General features: G+C 35.0%; 1 protein-coding gene across 1 annotated transcript in view; it reads right to left on the bottom strand.

Moving 5' to 3' along the window:
* LOC149769644 (hepatocyte growth factor receptor-like) overlaps positions 1-25,338 on the bottom strand; it is a 167,868-nt gene that overhangs the window by 52,623 nt on the left and 89,907 nt on the right. Inside the window, exons 9-15 of the mRNA XM_089949788.1 lie at positions 23,985-24,116; positions 21,786-21,899; positions 20,673-20,766; positions 13,662-13,828; positions 12,938-13,095; positions 11,535-11,643; positions 2,368-2,504 (exon numbers count right to left, since the gene is read on the bottom strand). Of these exons, the coding sequence (XP_089805914.1) occupies positions 2,368-2,504; positions 11,535-11,643; positions 12,938-13,095; positions 13,662-13,828; positions 20,673-20,766; positions 21,786-21,899; positions 23,985-24,116 (911 nt within the window). The remainder of the gene's footprint in view (positions 1-2,367; positions 2,505-11,534; positions 11,644-12,937; positions 13,096-13,661; positions 13,829-20,672; positions 20,767-21,785; positions 21,900-23,984; positions 24,117-25,338) is intronic.

Genomic DNA, 25,338 nt, shown 5'->3' with positions numbered 1-25,338 from the left:
ATGAAACCCCGTGTTGATATGGCGTTCCAATTTAGAGTAGTAACAATAACAAGATTTCAAGATGGCTGCCACTGTGATCATATGTGATGTGATTTGGACTTTTAACGTAGCTTTAACAAATTTCCAGTCATATCGCTACGATGTCTGCAATGTGGCAGTTTACAGTGATGTCTAGCAAGGGGGCATCATGCCGCAGACATGTAGCATGATGTCCCACCCTGTCACATTATCCTGACACCGGGTCGACTAGTCCTAACACTAACCTCTTAATGCTGAGCGCCAAGCAAAGCAGCTGTTAGTACCATTTTTGTAAGTCTTTGGTATGACTCGGCCGGGGATCAAACGCACGACCTCCCGCATCCGAGGCGGCCGCTCTAACCACAAGACCACCGGAGCGGTTCATAATGTAAAACAGATGCATATTGTTTCCACTGACGACTGGGGCTCTCATGACTGCCATTTTACATGTACCTTCGAGTGTTGGGAAAGGCCAATATGGGTATTTGAGAAATAATGCATGTCAGTAGCTTCCCGATGGTCAGTAGCTGTTAAAGGGGGTTTCCGTGGTTCTTCCTCTACCATATGAACTGGTCACCATGTTTAGTATATCATGTTTTGAAAAATGGTGCTAAACTTGCAACATTAGTCGAAATTCTGCTATATGATAAGTGATCCAGTTCGGAAAAAAACAAGGGTATCTTGAAGGGATTATTGCTATATTGGGGGAAACGAATTTCCATAGACCATTTCTGTCTTTCAACTGCCCATTGTTGAAACGCTCACTGATATTCTTCAGCAATAGCAAGGTTATTAAATTAGCTTTTTCTGACGAACATACTGGATGTCAGATTGACATAAGTTTCATATAGAAACAAGTAATTACATTAGAGTTTTATTAATGAGAACTGGATTTACATAAGATACTGCATCTAGGGGCTATACAAAGCTAACATTTGCAAGCCTTACATCATGACTTCCATATTTAATGTATAAATGGCACCAGTTTATTTTAAAACAACTATATATGATAAGATGTCATTTGATTAAATCCCAAGGTAATATACCATCAATGTCTTAGGAACCGATATAATACTATTCTCACATTGGTGCCGTGATGGCCATATTAAGGGTCAATTTGCCTGTGTACTGTTCACCATGTATAGTCTATCGTGAGTTAAAAATTGGTGTTAAATTTACAACAATATTTAAGATCCACTAGCTATCATTAAAAGTATTCTGGTGAAATCTTTCGTTTGACCAATCATCTAGGAGAAGTAGTGATAATGAAATTTTCACAATGGCGGTGGCCATACTGGGGGTCAAATCGGTGCAATTTTCATTTACTCCCAACTAAACAAAATAACAAGTCTTTCAGTGGAAACACCGTACAGAACTATTGATTGAAGACGAACTGGACATTATAAGAAATCTTCTTGTGAAAACAAAAACAACATTTTATTATAACATTCTTCCGAGAAGCAGCAATAAGATGCATTTTCATGATAGCTTTTGTGGCCAGGGTGGATGTCAGATTAGCACCATTTTTATTTAGGAACAACTACACATAACAATACAGCTTTTAGTAAAAATGTTATGCTGACACATATATGACCATCTATTTAGTAGAAGTTATAATAACATACATTTCAATAGATCTGTTTTGATGGGCCATAATAAATATCTGAGTTTCACCATGTTTAGGTAGAATAAAGTACACAATGGCATGAATGTGTATGCAAAAGTTCACGGTAATCTTTGGTGTGTATTATCAATCAAGTTTCAAAACGAACTTGTGCTGCAAATTATGGGTCATGAAGCTTATACCCAACCTGCTTGCTCGTCGAGTTTTGACGTTTTTTCAACATCAGCACGTACACACTGTATATAAATGGATCGTCTGGGCTATGTAAGAAGGTGATGCATAACTGTAAATACAATGGGCACCATGAGAAAACCATCAATGCCTGTTATAATGATCAAATATGATCTCTTCACGCTTGAACTTTAGAAAAAGGTACTTTCAGTTTACACAATTTGACTTAATATCTAACAAACACAGAGCTGTGGTGGCACATCAGTTAGCATACTGGACTCCCAACGGAAAGGGTACAAGTTCGAATCCTAACATCGGAACATCCTGGATCAGCTATAATGCTGTGTCCTTGGGATATGTACTTTGCTCCAATTGTCCCGGTACTATGTAACCTATATTAGTTTTATGTTTTATTAAGCACAAACCTACATTTGAACAAACATGACTTATAAAGGCAAAAGCAGCCAAATCGAAGTGTGTCTAGAGGCAAGGGGTGAAAGCTGGAGGTGACAAAGAGGAATAGGTGTGGCTGGAGTCAAGGTGATGCTCTTTACCTTTTGACTTCACAACTTCTATTCCCAATCCAGATTGTCCTATTGGTTCCTGCATTCATATCATACCCATTGAGGGTCAAAAGAGTCCCTCCTGACTTAGGACCTCGGGATGGGCTGATCTTCGCAACCACAGGATTCTGAAATATCAATTTAGCAGAATGATGTTGACATGTCAAATGTATTTATCAGCGAAACGGTCTAGATTGATAACTGAATGTCAAAACAAGGAATTTTGTTTTCAATAATTTCTGTCTGAAAGGTTCTAATTTGCCACAAACCAAAAACAAAGTTGCCAGGGCCCTTATTTGGAGCCCATGATCTAAGTATTGTTGAAAAGGTGTAACCGTGACAGAATGTCAAACGGTTGTGGCGTTTTAATGATTTATTCCATGCATGAACAAAATCTATTAAGGTGTCTAGAATATGTAAAGAAATTTAAAACTAACTAAAGCCTTGACAAAGTTTCTATGACAAACATTGACCTGCAAGGTGAATATGTCATAATATAAATCATGTGTGATGAAAAGTATGAGGATAATATATTAATGAATTTGGGAAATATTATCTATTGACTTTTTCATTCAAAAACTGTCATGCAAATTATATAAGACAGTGATCTCCTGAGATGCCAATTCTACAGAACAAAACTGAGTCACTGATAATCTACTGGCTGAAAAGAATTTCTTTCTATAACGTTCAAGACAAAACCATTATTTCGTTTTCGTTTAAATCTGTTGTGTCGAAATCATCTTTGATAGTCTTCGGCGAGGACAGTATTTTCAAATAAGTTGCTGTGGTGGACTGATTGCATGGCAGCTTGGTGCCATTTTCGTTTAGAACTAACAAACCATCATATAGGTCGTTTGATGTAAACCTTAGATGTATAAGACTTTTCATTTTGGAGGCGAAATGATAACAAGATTTTGAAGATGGATACCATGGTGACACGATCAGATTGACATTATTTAGTAACAACTAGACATACACATATGATTCTTGGTGAAAGCACAACGATGATATGACAAACGGTATAGGATAAATTGCGTGTTGCAACAAAAGTTACAGATAGCCACTGTGACAGCTATCCTGGAAATCAAATTGGGCCCATATTCGTTTAGAATCAAGCTGACGAAATACGCATCTTAGTGAAATCCCCATATTGATCTGAGCATTTGTTCAGAAGAAGAATAACAAGATTTTAAGGACGGACAACTTGAAGGATGTATTACATTCTGGGCTGTATTTATTTTCATCTACGAGCAAACAGTCCATGCAGCGAATCTGTACAAAATGTTTGATGGTGATCATTCATGTAGTTTCGGAGGAACAATGATGAAAACTGATAGGAAATTCGCGGTAACGGACGGACTCGGACAATTAACAATATATCATCCCATAAACTCTTCTGGTCCGTAGCCCAGTGAGCTATATCTCTAAACCTCTGAGTGGCAGAGAAATGAATATATGCGTACAATACAGTATGCTACCCTGGAAAGTTTTACAAAGACATATTAAACAATGCGCTATCAGATGCATTTCTTTCTATTTTGGGAGGATATAAACCCTTAATGAAAATGTATGTTTTAGACATTTTTTTTAACTTTTATTTGTATCATTCATTATCAACATAACTTTAAAGAAAAATCATAATCTCCAATATAAAAAAATAACAGCAGTAACACACGTACACATGACAGCATATCAATACCAAGTGAAACAAATGGCTGACAATGTTAAGGATATCAATAATGACAAGTAGCAAGTACATTTTGCATTAGAAAATTCATAAAGGTAATCTTCTGCATTTATAACTGACAACTTGTTAAAAGCTGAAAACAAATTTTGTTTGGAGATTTGAAATCGAGCCAGTGCCACGAGTCTCTTAAACAAATATATGGATTTATGTTTTCAAATTGTTTCACTCTGTATATGTTTGTCCATCTCAATCTATCTTTATAATGGTCCAACACCACGGGCACAACACATACTCGTCACCATATCAAAATTATGTTATGTCAATAAAACTAAAATCAAAAGTTCATATCGATATTAATGCTATTGGCCTGATCTCCAAATATGAGGTATGGCATCCCCACCTTGAAACTAGTATCCTAATGAATTAAAAAAGTGTAGTCAGATTCCTATACCAAAGATGTGATTTTATAATAACCAGTCATATTAAAGAACGGTTAACTGCCAATTTCTGAACTAAAGCAAATGCATATTGTAGTTCGATCTATTAGGCAGTTTGAAATTTGGGCAATCTTTTGGGAAGCTTGTTGTCATTGTTAAATTTATGTTTCGAAAACAACACCTATTTTGTCCTTAATTTGTTAAAAAATATTCCAATAAACCCAAGGATTGTTGTTAATTCAGTAAATACGCTGGTTGTGGCTTGCACTATTAGGTTATGGTAGCAATAAAAAGAGGAAATCCATGATGGAATACAGGGCATAATGATATGATATGCACTTGACAGATTATTCTTTGCATATGCAGTATTCAGCATGACACTTATGAGGCTTATATTAATTTGTCTATACACTCACATACACAGTAACGAGCTATTACAAAGCGGTAGATCACTCTTCAAACCCACAAATCCCACCTTTCATGGAACCAAATTCCAATCCATATGCAAAATTCTAGATATTTTCCTTCTTAAATAAACACTTCTGTGTAAGTTGCTATTTTTTTATATGAGCAATAGTTCGTTAGTATGAAGAAAACTCAATGCCATCCTAGATATTGATACGCCTAACAACATGGAAACAAAACAATGGACAGAGTTTCATGAAGAGGATGGCAATGTCCAAAAGATTCTTTTTCTAAATTACATGATTGTGATATAACTTTATTGTTTTAAACTAGGAGAAAAGAATGAAAACGAGCAAAGTTTGTGCAATTCAACATAAAATATAGTTTCCAAAGAAAATAATTTAAAACTGACTTACATTATTGTGAATTATATCCCAAAGAGTCCTAACAGTTCTGTCAAAGCCCAAAGGTATATAATATTCCAAAATAATTGTAATGGTGTTCCGAATGAATTCTGATTTTGAATGCTCAGATGTACCAATGACCTAAAATAGTGTTGATGTTCAAGCAGTCATGATGTATCATCATCATATAATGCATATTGCCCTTGAATGAAGCCACCATCATTCCGAAAAAGTGAATGATTCACACATTATTATTTAAAACCGTGTAGTTGCAGTAAATAATTTAAATAAACAAGTCATCTCAAATTAAGAACTTAATATAACTAAAAGACTGATTCCACTAGTTAAATGTTAAAATAGGAATGAACAATGTATGTTTAGTTAACTCTTATATAGACAACGAAGACACAATACTGATACAGAGACGAGGGCCATGTTCCCATTAAACTCATTTTCAGAACCTTCTAAGATGTGATCAATGTTAGGTCTCTTACTAAAAATTTAGTAAAGAATATGCAAAGCATTTGGTACGCTAGTTTTTTTGCAAAGAATACAAATGTCCTGAACGCAGATTAAAATAAATATGTTTACCTGCACAACATAATAATCTTACTATCCAATCTACAGGCAAAGACAAAACAAAATAGCTATGTACAAAAGGTATTTTTCAGGTAGGCCCAATCTCTACCCAAAATTATGGAAAAAGGTAAAACAATGCAAATTAAAAATACTTCACAAATAGGTTATGCCATCAAGTCTGTATTTTGTGCTGTAACGATATAACATATTGCCATGAATTCCAGTATATATATATATATATATATATATATATATATATATATATATATATATATATATATATACTGTGTATAAACAACTGAAAATGTGATTTTTCAAATAGAAATAGTAGAAAGTTTCAATATTTTGTTATAAATATAAATCATGACTCTACCAATACGTATCATGTGGGAATCTTCATTTATCAGTATTGTAGGTACAGAATGAAGAGATTTTCATATAAAACAATCACATTTTCGGCAACTCATGACAAGGTGCCATATTTTATATTTGTATATAAATAGACCATTACAGCAACTTGAACACTTTTGTCATTATCTGTTCATGTTTTATGTAGGTTGTAATGGATGGTAGTTATTTTTCTTCATACAAGGATCAGACTACTAATTCATTTTTCACAGACATAATTGTTTATGCACATGAAAGTAAATTAATTTGTGCACTGGATGACCCAGTACACATATCCTTCTTGACTGAAGTAAGTACAAACTTTCTAAATATAACAATTATGTTCTCCGTGGCATTTTATTAAGGAAGATGTCAATAGAGCCTGACAATGATAATAGCTAACTTAATTATAAGTTTTGCACATTAAAATTTCATCCTGCCGAACAACTGAAATCATGCATTTGCACAGACATAATATATTAATGAGTTTAAATCATTTTCCTAGTCAAGTCCGTTTCTTCGAGAATATATACCCAATCATAATACCTTAGGACAACTACTACTACCTCGCAAATCCAGCCCTCAAAGATATTACTTTGACCTAAAGGGATCTAAAAGCTGTATGTCGACATATGTGGCGGTCGGGTAGAGTTATACCCCCAATGTATAAGGCGGCTAATCTTAAGAAGCATCAGATACTGATGGAGCAGAAGGCATGCTCTCTATGGATCAAACGCCAGAAGGCTGGAAGGGTGTAGGCGTATTATGATTGGGTAAGTATTCTTGAAGAAACATATTTTACGAGGAAAAGTTATTTATTCTTCAAATAGGTTACCCAACCATAATACCTTAGGAGAATATGTAAACGATGGAGAGAGGTACATCAGCGTACCCTGGAGATACGATTCCGGTGCCCTAGGACATGTGAGACAGCTTCTAGGTAATATAACTGGATGGGATTCCATCGTTGAGCGGATTCAAATAGGGAAACATTTCCCCGCAAATCGAGCGGAAGTTATAAGGCCTCGTCTACAGAAGTTATCGATCAACCTGTAAGGGTGACCTATTGAGCTGCGGATATAGGTCCCAACACAACAATTTCAACACTCTGTGATTACAATTCTAGAAGATAAAAGCTGGAGGAAGCGTACACACAGGGAGGTTTCTAATAAAACACTTGTCAATAAAATACCTCAGAAGCATAAATATACGCAATTTGATATGAGAAAGCTGCTTGAGCAGTATATACTCAGATTCATGGTGATAGAAGAATATCTTAACCTGGTGAAATCTGATCAAAACTTCGTCCATAAATCTATGACAGAAACAGTAATTCACCAGGGTGATGTTAGGGTAGTAAGATGCGCAGTAGAATTTCATGATCATGTTAAATTCACCGGAGACCAACAGAGTACATTCAAACTATCCGGCTTGGATATCGATAAAATACAGCGGGATGTCGATAATATAACTGACGAATATTTTCCAAAGGTTGATGTCGCATGGACGAAAATAAGAGGCGCTCCAGATATTCCCCGACGTAACAACGACACAACAGGTGGTGGTTGTCGTATATCATCAGGCATTATCAATATCATGTCGACGATTTCTGTAAATCTAGTCTTTTCACAGCAGAGTTATGGTCTTTACCGCTTTTTTGCAGATATCCCGCCAAGTGATTTGATTGTTTCAGTGCAAACTGTTTATGTACGATGAAATAAACCATAGCTGTCACCAATAGGTTTTCGCCTAACCGACCATGACGATAATTTATTGGACACGCGCGGTAAAGAATTAACTGTTAGTTTTTATGCCCGTGACAGGCCGTGAGGGCCCACCACGACAAATATATCACATTCCATCCATAATAGAAATGATTAACGACAAACAATATAACTTATCAGTTTTGGTAGCTTTCGTTTGGTACCGGTGCATATGCTGTTCCGATTCCCGATTCAGATTCGGGAATCCTAACGGACTCCAACACAAGTTTTTTTTAGTTGTCTCGCACGTGAACTTTCATCACTCGCGCTTCTGATCTGATGGTATTTTTACAATGGTGCTTGCCTGTGGAGCAAAATTAGCACAAATGATGTTGCGGCAGATTGTTTGCCACGACAGGCAATATGGCAAATTCACCTACCAAAACAATTGAGCGTGTACGGCACTTCCAACAATGTTCATCAGATATTTTGTTTTTACCACATGACGCCATTGACACATCACGCAAACGGAACACACACAAATACGCTTTGACTGTCATGGACGTTGCAAGTAGATACGACCATTGTCCATAGCTAATCGTGTACCAAGACGTTTATTTTTTGACGATGACCCTTGCGTAAATTTACCAATGATGTATATGCAGATATCTTTGTCATCGCATCATAACTAGATATATGTTGGGGGCTTGTATGAAATTATCACTGATGTTACTGTTAACGACATAAAAATACCAATATCTCAAAGATATCTTAATCACACTCTCGGAACCCAAACACGCTTCTGTCTGGCACTACAATCATTTAGATTAATTTTTGCATCATGTTTGTTAAAGAGTCTACCTAACCAAATTGGTATAACCAGATTAGCGTTTTCACGCAAAACCAAAAGATACAATCTCCGCGAATCCAATACGATCAATGTTGGTCCGTTTATTGCAACTCTTGTTATTTCATGTGTCGAATGGCCGAATCGTTCAACGTACAAGTTACACTCAAAGAGACCAAGAAGCCGGAGAAGCAGCTACATTATCAACCGACATTATATTGGCGTAATTGTATATTGTGTTCAGAGACCGCCATGGCCAAACTGGACACATGACCATGATATATCGCCGAGATAATTCTTTGGTGTTGGTCATTATTGATTGTTTTGTCGTATAATGCGAGCAACAACCCATCAATCACTTAACGAGTATTTCATCTGTTGGTGTTTCATTTTAACGTATTTTGTATCATCGTGTGTTGGAGCGATTCTTTTCGATAAAGGACGCCAGACATGCTTGTCAAAATATGAATTATGAATCTAGTTCACTCTGAAACAATCAAACAGACACGGGATCATTTTCACTGATATTCTTCAAAAATATCACAGTTGTAAAACAGTATTGTTTTTTTTTTTTCTCGTGGAAATTTTGTATTCGCTCTCAACTGTTGGTTTTCCTTATGAATGAATGATGTGTGGCAAAGGAAAAACAGCCGATGAACTGATGATTAAGGTGGGTAAGAACGTCTTTTACTCTCACACACTGAGCAAATAATTGAAGAGGTGTTAGAGCTCTGGTCCAGGATTTTCATTTAGTGGGAAAAGGAAAACAAAACAACGGGTTTCAAAGGTAGAAAACGTCCTCAATCAAGGTTCGGATAGCTGATACTTCCCGTTCCATAAAGTAGAAAACAAATGACAGCACTTGGCAACAATCAACATCATCTGCATTGCATGATATGAAGGTAAGGTCCCCTATAATGCTAGAGACTTAGCCGGCAAAGAGTGATGAAGTATGTCGCTCACTAAATTCAAAGAAAGCCCTGGATTAGAAACCGTAACTTTCAGTCGCTGAGAAAAGGTCTGATCTCAGGGCGGAGTGTTGAGAAATTGCGAAGCGACATCAGTTGAAGCATGATGATCTATTTATTGCATCGTACCGAACTTGTATGAGGTTTAGACTGTTCGCTGCACATACGTGCAAACGTCGGTTTTGAGGCACTGGAAACCAGTGTTTTAGCGATTGAACCCGTACTATTGAGTTTTGACCCATCGTGACCGTAGTATATGGCCTAAGCTGGTCGATACGGAAATTGACCTTCAGTCTGGGGAGACTATAGTTAGGATCAGCAGGTGGGACTGGTTATGGAATGTTTGATCCATGTAACCGGTCCTTATGTCTGTTCAGCAAAAGGGAACTTGGATATTTGTCTGCTCCGTCCCTCACTGTTCCACAGTAGGAATCAAGTCTAACCGCGAGGAGTCAAGGTCGTGGGAGTAGTACAGCATGCTGGGCATTTTGACGATGACCTGGGTGCTATAGCTATTTGAGAGTGTGTCAATGTTATGCGCTTCGTGACTAAAGGGTAAGTTGATTTGTTTCCATTGTTCGCTAGAAATTTCATACTGAAGTAAGGTCAGCATAATTTTTTCTGAGCTGCGTGTGTTGCGTTTTGCCCTTAGTTCTAATCGCAAACACAAAATGAGTAACACTTATAAAACTGAAGCCCTGCACCTGTCTTGCTAAATGCAATATCCTTGAAGAGATGAATCTTAAACAGTTGGTGAATAAATTGATAACAGAAAGTCAATGAAGCATACTGGTAAAATATAATGGTAACTCCACCTGTAAGGTGAAGTATACATCTGTATTCCTGCACAAGTAATGCAGTGTGGGCACAGATCTATGTCAATAAATGGTTACCTGGAACAAAAGTGATAGCAGAAGATCTCAATTCCAATGTTTCTGTATGGAAGGTCAAGGGAGGGCATGTACTCGTATACTAAATTGATTGTTAGCATTCCATATATGAGGAGTTTCTGAAGGGCAAAAGACCTGCACTCAGATAAACATCGCAGTCCAACCTTGTCTTGTGATATCGCATAGCCAACCGTACGAATGACTAAGTGCTCTTACAATATGATGGAATGCTTATGCAGATAATCGTGATTCAAGTGTTGCCTAAAAAAACATGCATAAGTGAGACGCGACTGAGCAAACCACGTATAGAAATGCTATATGTAATTGTCCGACTAGAGCGGAGGAATTATATAAATGTACACAAAAGTCTATATTATACATAATAAGCTTCTGGTAAGAGGAACAGAGGTATCGTTATATATACTTAAAAAGTAGGTGCTACAATATCCAACACGAGTCAATTACTTGTAAGCAAAATGCCCACAGACCGCCTGTACAAGTAAATCATGGAATTTGGATTCCTGACTCTGAGAAGGCGTTGGAATGGAAACTCACCCATATGAGTAACGAGATTATACACATATTAGGTTTTTTTTTTATAAGTTCTTGATACCTGCACGTAAATAAAGCAATTGAGAGTCAGTAGCAGTTCTGCTAAGGTATGAAGATCTGAAAACATATTTGAAGAATAAGTTAAAAAATATCCATGCTCATATTACATCTAACGGCAAAATCCCCAATTGTTAAGTATTGTATGCGACGTTCTACCCATTCCAGACTAGTGAACAGCTTTATTAATAATAAGAGGTCTGATTTTTTTATAGTAATATGTAATTGCATATAAAACTTACCACATAGGAAAATGTAATATTATTGGCCGTGGCATTATACTGGCTGTTGACTGTGACAACTAATGTGCCATTACCAATTATTGAACTTGCGCCAGTGACACACACAATCCTGAAATGTAAAACGCTTTATGCAAATATCTTACAATTAAAACTTTAGTTATTTAATGTTGTTACGTACATAAATAAATGGTGAAAGGGTTGGGGTAGTTAAGGTAAAGGGCTCAAGTGGTTTTGTATATTTTATTCGCATTGTTCTTTGGAGTTTCTCAATGATTATATGATGTACATCTCTCTCTCTCTCTCTCTCTGTATATATATATATATATATATATATATATATATATATATATATATATATATATATATATATATATATATATATATTAACCTTCGTCCAATATCAAGAAAAAAGCCTACCTTACGAGTGCCATTAGTTCTGTAAACGACATAGTATATGGCGTGTATTTTTCTATACTTACAGGTTAAATACTTTGATCGATAGTATCGGACTTAAACATGTTTTTTTGAATTCAAGTTTGGGCCGTTTGTTGTGCAATTCGAAATTACCAAAATTATTCAGAAGTTTGACTGCTTAAGAAAGGATACTGAGATATAACGTTGATCAATTACGTTCTCTAATCGTTTTATATCAATGCTGCTTACTTGAAAGATTATTCATTCCTACCCTAATATCCGAATAGAAATCAGTATTATCGTTGTGTTCAGTTTTTAATTGAATTGCGCTTATCTTTCAAATAATGTTTCACTGGAATTACAAAATGTGCATTAATACGAATTTATCTAAATCAATAATTTGGTATTAAAGATATTTCAGCAGGGGAATCTTTGGATTTTATTATTGTTATACAGGAACAGACTTACAACATCCCCATGCTTTTGGCAAATTAGCCTATTCATGACTACATGGACATCAATATGTTACATATTTTAGTTTATTTGGAACACGAATGCAATTCAATTGAAGCTCTATATATTTGGTCCTGTTAAGAAACGTATAGGACTATTTGGGACTCTATTCACAGCACTATAAGTTCGTTCTAAAGTTTTTCGTTTTATTCTCTGGAAAACGAATAAGGTAGAGTTTACAAAACTTGTTGGTTTTCACTCTTTTCAGTGACTAAATTTAAGAAGATAGCGTAGTAACATACTAAGAAGTTCAGTAATAGAATGAACGCTCTGACTACAAATAACGTTTATATATTTAAATATATTTTGGACAAAACTAGAAACATATAGAGGCAATTTGTATTCTCAATTGTCTTTTTATATGTACTGAAGATAGGTCAAACATTTGTCAGTATTTTTGAACGTTAACCATGACGTACTTGTTCAGCATGTTATTGGCCATGAAAATGCGGTTAACATTTTTTAAGAATACTTACTGCACAGGGGCAATGTACTGATCTTTCAAAGGAGTGCACTGAACCGGAATACGATTTTTAATATAGACACTACTGATGTCCTCAACACGTTTTCCAAGGTTTTTTCCTGTGATAGTGAGATAGGTACCTCCATCCGTTGGTCCTGAGGTCGGTTTGATCTGAAACAAAATTAGGTTTCTTAGATATATGCCTTGTACTGCATAACGGAGTTTGTACTTCTTGTGCCCGGCACGAATTTTCTTTCCTTGAGGACACGTTATTTTAAAGAAACTAATATGAAATCGTGTTGCTCTAGTAATGTTTTGCAGCTCTAATTGTGGAGTTTAATGTACAATGTTACAGAAGAAAGTGATATTTTCTGAAACTCTTCAACAAGCCCAATATACTCAAACAAGAGGGGTATAAGCTGTTTTAGGTCACCTCTCTGATGTGAATATTTAAATTTAGAATGACTGAAAAAACGAAACGATGCATCATACACTGGCACGTCAACTATACTCTACCTCATTCATTGTATGCTGGACTTTTCATTATACATTACCTTACACATTGCATAATTGTCTGTCCATTATATACCATATCTTTCATTCTTTGCTGGTCATCAAATTACACATTACCCCAGTGATTGGATACTCGCATGACCGTTAAGAAACGCACCATTCATTGTATACTGGGCTTCCCATTATATAATACATTAACATGATTCTAATATCAGTGATCATACATGTACGATGCCAGGGTTGGGGCAGGTGTCAGCAGTGGAAGGCCACTCGGAGGAACATCGGCTTTTGATGGTACAGTATTTATCACACCATCCACATCTGTACTGATTCTTGAGAATCATGCATCCACCACACGAGTCTGCCATTTTGTCACATTTGTACATGATTACTGAAATAATATATAAAGGTTACTCTAAAGAACATGCGAAATGTTATCATTCATGTTGAATAAACCTAATAAAATACATTGGATACCTTACTGAATTAAATTTTCCATGGGAATACATGATATACATTACTCTGGAGAACATGTAAATTTATATATCTTGCCCAGGTTGTTAAATAATACATTTGATCCTGAAAAAAACAGACCTCTTATTGTTTCGTAGACGATCAATTATTGTATCTGGAATACAAGCATTCTAGAGAACATGTAAATTTAAAACATTTATGAAGAATACATGGAACAAAACACTCTAGTGATCATTCCGAATGTAATCAAACCACCGCAACACAAGGAATACAAGCACTTATTGAAATATTCCAGTCAAATACATACAATACAAGCACTCTAGAAAACATATAGATTCAATCATTGTTGAATATAAACGGAATATATGAACTCCAGATAATATGAAGAAGTGAATCATTCATGTGGATCATATGGAATAAAAGGGCTGAATTGAATCATGTATGATGTATCCGCGAAATACATGCCGTTTAGAGAACATGTAGAATTAAGCCATTTATGGGAAATACATGGAATAAATGCACTTAGTAGAACATATATAATTTAATCATTCCTGCTGAATACAAGCACTCGTTCGGGTACGTATAATTTGTTAGTTCATGGGAATAAAAAAAAATAAAATCACTCTAGTGACAAGGTAGAATTTGATAATTCCTGGGAAATACATATAATACAAGCTCTTTGTAGAACATATATAATTTAATACTTCCTGCTGAATACAAGCACTCTTTAGCGTATGTATAATTCGATAGATCATGGGGAATACAAGCACCCTAGAGAACGGGTAGAATTTGATAATTCCTAGGGAATATATGGAATACAAGCATTTTGGAGAATCTTCCTGGACAAAACATGGAATGAAAGCGCTCTTGTCAACATGTGTTATGTATATTTTTCAGGTTTATAATTTGTATTCTGGGCTGTCATTTTTAGTGATTATCTATAGCTGGATTGATTGTACGTGTATATGTAACATTCTACTATATTACAGGAAGTACAACTGCATAGGATCTATACATGGTATAATTTTTAGTGATTAGCTAATGAGAAGTACAGTTGCATAGGATGATGTGTACGTATGTGTTGATAGTTATTAAGAATACAAGTATTAGTAAATATTTTGACAAGATTTGGTAATTACCCAACTGGACCATTTTTTGATGTGGTATCTTAAAATGATTATGTTAGTTCCACTTTAGTGGGTTAACGCATCAGAGTTATTTTTATATTGGACATTTCGGTTTGTCATATAAGCAATAGTGAAGATATTCGTGTATTGGCTTTTCAGCATTCAAGAGAAGATTATCATTTAATCATATCTGGGGAATATAAGCTCAATTGAGAATCTGTAGAAGATAATAAGCAAAGGGACTACACGGAATACAATCTCCTTAATAAAAATGCAGACTTTAATCAATCATTGGGAACTTAAGGAACAAAGATTATCTAGATTACACACAGACCCAGGGAATCATTTATATAAAAGCAATGAAGAGAGCATATAGAACTGATTCATCCCTGTGGAATAAAAGGACTATATGCATTCTAAATAACGGGTATAATTGGAATTCACGGAATACACGTATTACAAGACCTTTATAGAACATGTTTAGTTTAATAGTCCGTTGAATCAAAGACATAAATCTCTTTAGAGGACAAGGAGAGTTTATACGTTTCTGGGGAATACAAATAATACAAACAGTCTAAAGAACACGTAGCATTTAATCATTATAAGGAATGATTTTATATTTGTGATAGATGATTATGATTTCCTCACCTTTGATTTGCACATGTTTAGATTTTAATTTTGAATTGGCATTAAATATAACAGATTGCACCGAGATGTTGTAAAATGCTGTTATATACTATATATATATATATATATATATATATATATATATATATATATATATATATATATATATATATATATATATATATATATATATATATACATAATACAGACACAAAATTATACAAACAGTAGAAATCGGGTGATAACATATGAAAAAGAATAACGTAAGCAATATATGACATGTATGTATTATACTTTTATCCTACAATTAAGGTTGACTTTTGAGTTAACATAATATGTGGACATAGCTTGCGTTTCATCAAAATATATGTTGGGGTTAAAACAAATGTCCTCCATAAACATCCAGACCAATGAATAGCATTATCACCTGTTTACACAATAACGTTCAGGAAGGCGATATGACCGTGAATATATAATACATTATCATAATATAAGCATTCATTAAAAAGCTGGACCAGTATACCGATTGAGGTCAATAATTGATAATTTATATTGCTGTGATTTGGTCTGGCATCAGGAGTAAAGCAATTGTAGCTGACAAACTGCCTAGTCATTGTGTAATACTTTTGATATTTTCATGAATATATGCATAGTGGCTCAAAAGCTGTTATAAAGAAAAACATACAAGCCTGAGTTACATTTACCATCAGTATAAAACTTATATCTGACAATCGTTACATTACGATATTGCCAGCAGTTGAAACTTTATATTCCTGTAACGGATACAAGTCTGATAATTACTTTTCCCTTGTCATCACGTAATTTTGAGGCAGGTTGGATATACTTGACCTATCATAAATATATGATTCATAATTTACCAAAGTTTCATTAAAATATATTTCTTGGTTCATCGATAAACTATCGATAAGTTTTCAAGTCAGGGAATTAAATTTTATCTTGATGTGACCATGACCTTGATATCAAGGACATAGCTACGGTACATGATATATGTTCTCGTCATGATGTATAATTTGACAAAATTGAATAAAATTTTTACTATCATTACAAATGTATTATCCAGTCTATGAAATGTAAATCGATGGACATTACCAATCAGAAACGTTCAAACGTTGAGCGCGTCATTCTCCTGAGAAATACTGGTTGACATCATCCATACTTTCAGTATACAACGGATAACTAAATCAAATGCAGACCTAGATCTGCCATGGTATAAGGTAGTAGTAGACTGGAGATATGCCATCGTTCTACGAATGACTCAAGCAAACATTATGCATGCTAATCTGCTGAATATATTATGCGATAGGAGCCATGGTGGCTTAGTTGTTGGACCTTTCGACTCGTTATCCAAAACGTTGTTTTTTTTTATACCACCCAATCTCTCAGGAGTATATTGCCAATATATGTTGAAATGGCCACTAGAATGACAATCAACCAGAAATGGCAAAATCCTTGTAGACAGTGTCATGCACATCGAAAGGGAATGTCATTAAAGTTTAACAGCCGCCTATGCCAGTCTAGTTAGATCTACTGGGGACAAGTACTCTTCCTTCGAGAAAATGAAGGAAGCAGCTAAAGGAGGAAGCTGGACACATATTGGCATTTGAAGCTATTGTAACTAGCTGTAAGTTCCAGAGCATCTATAAATCTGACGTACAGGTGATCATGTGTTCTAGCTGATATCATCAAATGACGCCTATGAACCCAGGACAGGAGTTTAAAGAGCCAAGTAGTCAAATGGATCATATAACTAGATGTGTATGCAATAGGTCAAATTGTGGAAGAGGAGTCAGGAAACACCTTTGTCTGTCTTACGGCCTCTTTTGATTGTGAAAACATCTCAGTAAGCTCCCAAAGATTGCCGAATGTGGGCAACACAGAAGGTCTGAACTAGACTGTACCTAAGAAAGTCTCCCCAAGAAAGAGAAACTCCGCGTGCACTCAACAACCAAAGGCTGGGGAAGTCAAGTAATAGAACACTATTGAGATCATGTATAATTTTATAATTCCAGGATCATACAAGGAATACAAACACTTTAAAGAAAATATAGAATGTAAACATTGTTTTGTACACATGTAATACAAACACTGTAGATAATGTGTATAACTGTATCATTCCTGGGGAACATATGGAAGGACTGCATTATAGGGAACACGTTACATTGAATCATTCCTGTGGAATCCATGAAATAGGTGCACTTTGTAGGACATGTAGAATTTAATCATGTTAAACCATGGGGAATACAAAAAATACAAGCACTCTAGAGAACAGGTAGAATTTGATAATTACTGGAGAATACATATAATTCAAGCATTTAGCAGAACATTTCAAATTTAATCATTCCTGGAGAAAACAGGGGATATAAGCACTCTAGTCAACACGTGGTAGGTATATCTATCATTTTTGAAATTATTGTTCAAGGCTATTAATTGTATTGATTATATATACCTGGATTTGGTATATGTGCATGTGTTCTATTTTGAAACGTTATAAAACGTAAAAAGTGCATAAGATCTATAAATAGATATTGGCATATGTGTTGACAGTTATTAATAATACATTATTAGTAAATATGTTGACAAGATTCGGCCTTTTTCCCACCGGACACGTAGGTCAGGTAGTGTCTGAGAAGACTTAAGATAATTCCCATTGGGTTAAATCATGTTCCCTCTTTTACGGTGTTGGAAATTTTCGATCTGACATGTAAACATAGATAATTAAATTGTTACTTTTAACAAACCTTATTGGTTTTGCTTCTTTCTGTTATTTAGTTTATGACCGTATAGTTGTAAAACACAGAATGAAATGATTCCTGGGGAATACAAGGAATACACAAATTGTAAAGGACATGTATACATTAATCTCTCCTGAGGAATATGAGCACTGACTAGAATATTTAGAATTGAATAATTCATGGGAATACAAGGAATACAAACACTCATAAGAACATGTAGAATCATATAACTAGAATTTGGAAACAAAAGGTCAAATTGTGTAAGATGTTTCAGACAACGACTTCGCTTGTCTGACGTCGGCCAGGGGTCATGAACACGTCTCAATAATGTGGGCACAAAAAAGGTATGATATAGAAGGTACCCTAGAAATTCTCCCCAAAAAAGAAAGAATTTAGGTGCACGCATCTCTCGAAACAAAGCTTTGACATGAGAATGAACAATTACTTCCTCTTCGTCCATCATCTAACTAATGACGAGAACACCAAATGGAGAGGAGACGTTATGAAAGCGGGTTCATGATCCTGTCCTCACACATGAAGACGTGGGAGAAAAGGTAACCCGACTAAGATCGTCCTTTCTTGGAGAATGGGTTATATGATCCCATCCCGACAGTCTGGGAGGATAGTGGAGGTCGGATTCTTTCTTCATAGTTACGGCTGGCGCAGAGAGGGAAGAACTCACGCATCTGACAGACCCTGGATCCAAGGAAAAGGCAACAATGAACTCGTGGGAGCAAGAGATGACTCACTACAAGATCTTTATGGTTCGCACATCTTATAGCAACCGAAAGGGAAGATACAAAATGAACATTCTTTTTCACTTGGCAGGTGAGCAAAGCACAACTTTTGCTTACAGATCAAATAACAAATCAATGAGTGGGTAACAACCATATCTATCTCATGATATGGTGACTTGAAGAGCACTGCCCAGTGATCGGTTATTGGAGCCTTGTGGCTGAAATCGGGTGTCTAATCAATAGGCTTGGACCGGTTCAGAACTGATAATCTGAGAGAATAATGTCTATTTTGAGGAACTACGATTCAGTAAAGGTTTCTTAACTGACAACAAATGTTTATTATCCAGAGGTCCATTCAAGCAATAACCCGGCTCTCATCTACCTTCGGGAATGCTTGACTAACGTTTTGTCAGTCAAATTAAACTACATCACCTTTGCCCTCCACCAACAAGCGGAGAAGTACTAAGGATCTCTTGTTAACGTTCTCTGACATCTTTGGATCAAGAGTCAGATATCCTAGAGCTGGTAACTTCTAAATAAATGTCAAGAAGCTATAAATTTCCTTTTTTTCCGGAGGTGGCCACATCCCTACAATAAGAATTGTGCTAGATCAATGATAGGATCAGAGGGGATTATGTTGTGACAAGGAGGAGGTACCAGGATCATTATCGCTTCTTTATAAGTGAGATGACGTTCAGCTTAATCCCACAATGCATCATCCCAAAGACGACACATCGGATACCATCAGTGCATAAACATGTGGTCATGATAACTACATGGGATATGTATGCTATTTACTCACACCTTGGAATATGATATCAACTGAAAAAGAACACACAAAACACAATAACAACAAATATAGAACTATAGAAAATGAAAATAGAGCACAACAGAAAATTTGAAAATAAGCCAGAAGACGACTTCAAAGATGGTGAATCATTGAGTATGATTATCATCTCTATGCTGGATATGACTCAGGCAATAGACTGGAATTATACTGAGTTTTGTAGCTTCTGATTCTTCAGTTAGTAATTAGAAATGAGCATGTTGAGCTTGGACTGTGGACAAGTCTCCCTGTAAAAGTTAAGGACTTAAGGTATTGTTGCTATCAAAATATAAGTTTAATGTTGATTATATTAAATGGCCAATTGTTTCTCTGGCAGTGTATAAACATAAAGCTTCTTATGTTTCGCTTAAATAATAATAATAATAATAATAATAATAATAATAATAATAATAGACCCTTTTTCCCATAGAGAGGAATTGGATACACTTAAGAAAAATTCTCTCCTGTCACTGGGAACTGACAAAGTAGGTGGATTGGTTTACGGTTACCCTTTAGAATGATATGCATATGTCTGTTCTATATAAAAGACACAAAATATTACAGGAATCAACATATTCCAAAGGACATCTAATAAGTTCCACAACTAGATAGCTTAATTATGATCTACTGTGATTAATGACTATTACGAACATAATTTGAATGGAACATAGTTGAACAGAGAAATTGTTACCTTTTATTTTATCTGGGTTGTCGAGACTTTTGTTCAGTGCCCAGAAAATATAGAATGGCACTTGCATGTCACTTTTGTTTCCCTCATAAGAGAACTGAAATAAAACTATAGTTTGATTGAAAAAGGAAATTAATTGCCAAAATGATATGGCCTTTATGCAATGGGTAATTCACCTAGCAAATATGCATCCAATCATGTGTAAGGGTTGCAGCGCGATGGCAGCTGTAACATATGTCAAGCGATCTAATTGCTTAGTCCTAGCTATTCCGGCATGTTACAGATACGCTTCAACTGATACCTTCATGTAGGAGACACCTATCCATAACGGACAGCATTTTAAGCGTGTTTTCTTTCTTTGATTATCATTATCGACCTTCTTCAGGAAGGACTGAAGTTAAAATCATTTTAATTTTGTTATCAGTTTAACCTGGATACAAAGGACACCGGTCTTGTCCGTAAACGACAATAATTTAAGGCGCTTTCTCCAGTTCGTTATCAAGCTATGATATGAATGATACATATCCATAAAGGATAATAGCTTTTGTTGAGTTTCTTCGTTGAATTACAATTATCAAACTTTATATGAACGATACTTTTCCATCATGTACAAAATGTTCAGTCGGATCTTGTTCATTTTATGATAATTTTCGACCTTACTATAAATAAACATCCAAATAAAACAATATTTAAAGTCTTCATCATTTATTTATCAACCAATATATTAAGAGCTCATGTTTATAAAATAAAAAGTTTATATTTCATAGAATGTCCTCCAACGACGTTAGTTAACAGTATTTTTAACTAAATAATTTAAAGTCCTTCTTCCTCTGAGCTGCAGTAGCTAAGTGGTTAGACATATGGTATCAATACTTCAACAATGCAGGGTTTCAATCCTGGACAGGCCATGCCTGCTTCACAGTTAAACGGTGTATCTGGAGAGAGTATTTTAGCCCCACTGTCTCAGTATGATATAATCTTGCATGTGATGTCATAACTAATTAATCAATATATTAACTAATTCTTTCATTCATTAAGTCATTCATTAAACAATCTTCTTCATGCTCATGTAGACATCAAGTTCCAAGAAATATTACATTTATTTATTGTACTTACATTAACAAGTCCACATTCAATGATGCTTTCTCCATTGGGATGTCTTGTCACGTTGGCATTGACTTGTGTGCCATTGTTCACATCAAAGTAACAGACGAGTGAGGTTTGAAAATCCTTAAATCAGCACAGAAAGAGATCATACTTATGTAATATGAACAAATTAGGTGTTAAACTATAAAATTTATGTAAAAGTACAAATTATAGGTAACAATGTATGTTTTAAAAGATAGAACAAAACGATAGTTGGTGTCCAGAACAATATCATCGACCTGCCACGGTTCGTGCACTTAACATGAATTATAACTCATATTATAATATTGCGTGAAACTATTAAAATCGCCATAGAAAGCATGAAACTATATCTGTTTGATTTATTATTGGTTGAAAATAGTATAAAGCTATCTACAGTTCTTCTCCAGCTACTATCTTTCTAAGCGTGCCCAAAGTTAACTATTTCCAAGATGTAAGTCACTGGTTCATGATGCTGAAATAAACGTCACGTGACATAAAATTGGAATATGGACAATTAGGTCAAGGTAAATAAATTAATCATTTATGATGTCCCTGTGTTAATAATATTTGCATCTGTCATATATTTCGTCTCTTTCTAGCGCATACTAGCTGCAATTAAACACTTTTAAGTATTGATGACGAAAATGTCAAAGAAAAACTAGTATGCGACTTTTTTATGTTTCTTTCAGACTATATATATTTCATCTTTATACGTGTAGTGAATTTCTAATATATTTGTTCTTGCTATATTATAATTTCTTCCCTGTATTAAGATATTAGAAGGAAATTTTTCGTTTTATATAAATTTTCATTAGATTCATTTATCCTTACATTATATAAGAAATGCATGATATATTTAATCTGCATGTTGCATTTTTGCCATTGCCATCACAAAAACCTAAAATAAGGCAAAGAAAACCAACATGTGAACAACGTGTGGCATATATGGCATTATTTAAATGGGACATTTCCATTTTGTTTTCTATCATTTAATCACCTACTATAACTGTCAACGAAAGATATTGAACCAGTTGATGATACCGAGATCTCGAAATAGCGGCGTAAGGTCGAGAGAACCTTGGGACGAGAACCAAGGACTTGTTCGAATTTAGGACGGTCGGCGATATGCCAAGTGGGGTGAGGGAAACAGGAATCAAGACTCAAGCCTAAGCTGTAGATCATTATATACCAATTAGTAGTAGTTAAAGGCTTGATTAGCAAGTGCATGTGAGGAGAAGCAGAGATGTTGCAGTCAACAAAACATCAGAAGTACATATAGCAATGATTTTAAGCTAAGTAAATTCTATATTTGTTCTAAATATATGTTTGGAAAGTAAATAAAAACATAATATAATATTTACTGTTGTTTTCTTTAACTCATTTTGTCCTACATTAGACAGTCAAATTCAGAAAGGATGCTTTTCATGTAAATATTTCAGCTAAAGAATGAAAAAATGTTCAATTTTATATTTTACATTCACGTAATTTTAATACTTCTGATCACAGGGTATGTAACAGTACTATGCTTTATCTGGAACTGCACTATAAGGAAGTGCGATATAATGCGGGATAACTGACCATTTTCTCAGAAAAGAGTCATGTGTTGCCAAGATGGAAACATCAAACCAAACATTCTGACTATAAGCTTCAAAGAGTACTTGCTGACAACAGCAGTTTTGGATCAGGGGAAAACATAGACGGGTGGTTAAGGAATTTACAAAGGACCTGAACAATGTATGTGAACAAACTCTGATCTGGGCAATTTATATGGATAATTCCTGACCTGAGGAATTTATACTGACAGTAACTGGCCTGATAAATGTATAGGGACAATCCGTGAGCTGGGTGTTTGAAATGGAGAATCCCTGAGTGTGTGTAAAAGCAAGAAAACATACACATGGACATGATTCAGAGTAATTTTAGTCACATATTTAAATGGTTGTTGGCCACAAGGGAGATTATTTTTGTATAACAACTGTATAGTTGGCAGTAGAAGTCCATTTTGTACATTATGTGTTCCAAGTTATTGTCGATATGACTCGAACCCTGCTGAAAATCGAAACTGTCACATTTTCGATGAAGCTACCAAATAAAACCGTGTTAGAATACGGAATGAAAATGCGCTGTCTTACCTCTATTAAATTATAACAGGTTATGTTGATACATGATGAAAATTCGCAGTCTTACCATTAGGTTTAATGCTGTCACCACAATTTTCTTGTCCATCTCAGATGGAACAAGTATCTCTGCTTCATTTGATTGGATATGAGGACAAGACTGGTACTCTATATTATGACTCGAATGATCTTCTCGCTCCACCTGAAATGGAATATTTTTTTGTTTGTTTCAAATAAAAAATCTTAAATTCAAACTTTGTCATAAAGTTTCAAACCTCAATCAAAATTCAGATCTTTAAATTAAAAGATTATTTATTTATGTGCGTTATTTCATTTTGTCTGGAATTAACTTTCATTTTGAATTTAAAATCATAGTTTCGTGGGGTCCTATTATTTGCATAAAGCAATGATGGGTCTTCAAATGTATTTAGTAATAAATAAAAACTCACACAAATTGAAAACTGCGTAATGTAATGCATTTATAGTAATTCCAAATAATAATAATATATATGCTGAAACACAATTTTTGTAAGGGTAAATGACAAAAGAATACAATTTGTCCAACTTTTACATTAACACAAAAATGTATGTATATGCTGGAGTATGTCATTCTGACAAAATGCAACAAAATTAATTTGGTATAGTGGATGTTGAGATTTGTGCAATCTGGCCTCCACACGAAGGTTATCTTTTTCAGAGCATAAGTTTCCTATTTTAAATAGTTGATACAGCTAATCGAATATTCCGGAAGGGCGCAAAATGTTTTACTGTACTATAGTAAATATGGCTTAACAAGGATAAAATGTACCAAGTTATACAGCTAAACTCGACATGGAACGATGCTATTAAGTACTACAGGTAAAAATATATAGGGATAAATAATACTGTGAAGACAATATTTGTCTATAGTGTTGAAATGAATACTCGAATAAAAACACTTTTTCGAAAATGTCTTCAAATCAGAAATTAGCATTTCAATTTTCATAGTATGATTTTTTTCTGATTGTGTCCACGTGTAATGTACCGTGTGGCTTACTCAAACTCTCAGAGAGCCCAATTGATATCCAGTATCACTTAGTGACCATACCATGCATATATACACTGTGTTACTCTAACGCCGGTTTCCTGACTACACCCATGGATAATGTGACTTAGTGACCATACCATGTATATATACACTGTGTTTTTCTAAAGCCCGTTACCTGACAGCACCTATGGATATGTAATGTCACTTAGTGACCATACTATGTGTATATACACTGTGTTCCTTTAACGCAGGTTATCTGACTTCACCCATGGATATGTAGTATCACTTAGTGACCATACCATGTATGTACATTGTGTTCCTCTAAAGATTGCTACGCAATAGAAGCCATGGACACGTCAGTGATGTTTGTCAAGACTTTGAATTGTGTTCTCAGGGC

Source organism: Sinohyriopsis cumingii, unplaced genomic scaffold, assembly GCF_028554795.1.
Source record: "Sinohyriopsis cumingii isolate HCF-2022 unplaced genomic scaffold, ASM2855479v2 utg003356l, whole genome shotgun sequence".
Lineage (NCBI taxonomy): Eukaryota > Metazoa > Mollusca > Bivalvia > Unionida > Unionidae > Sinohyriopsis > Sinohyriopsis cumingii.
Note: the sequence above shows the minus strand (reverse complement) of the source record. Positions and strands in the feature narration are given on the sequence as shown.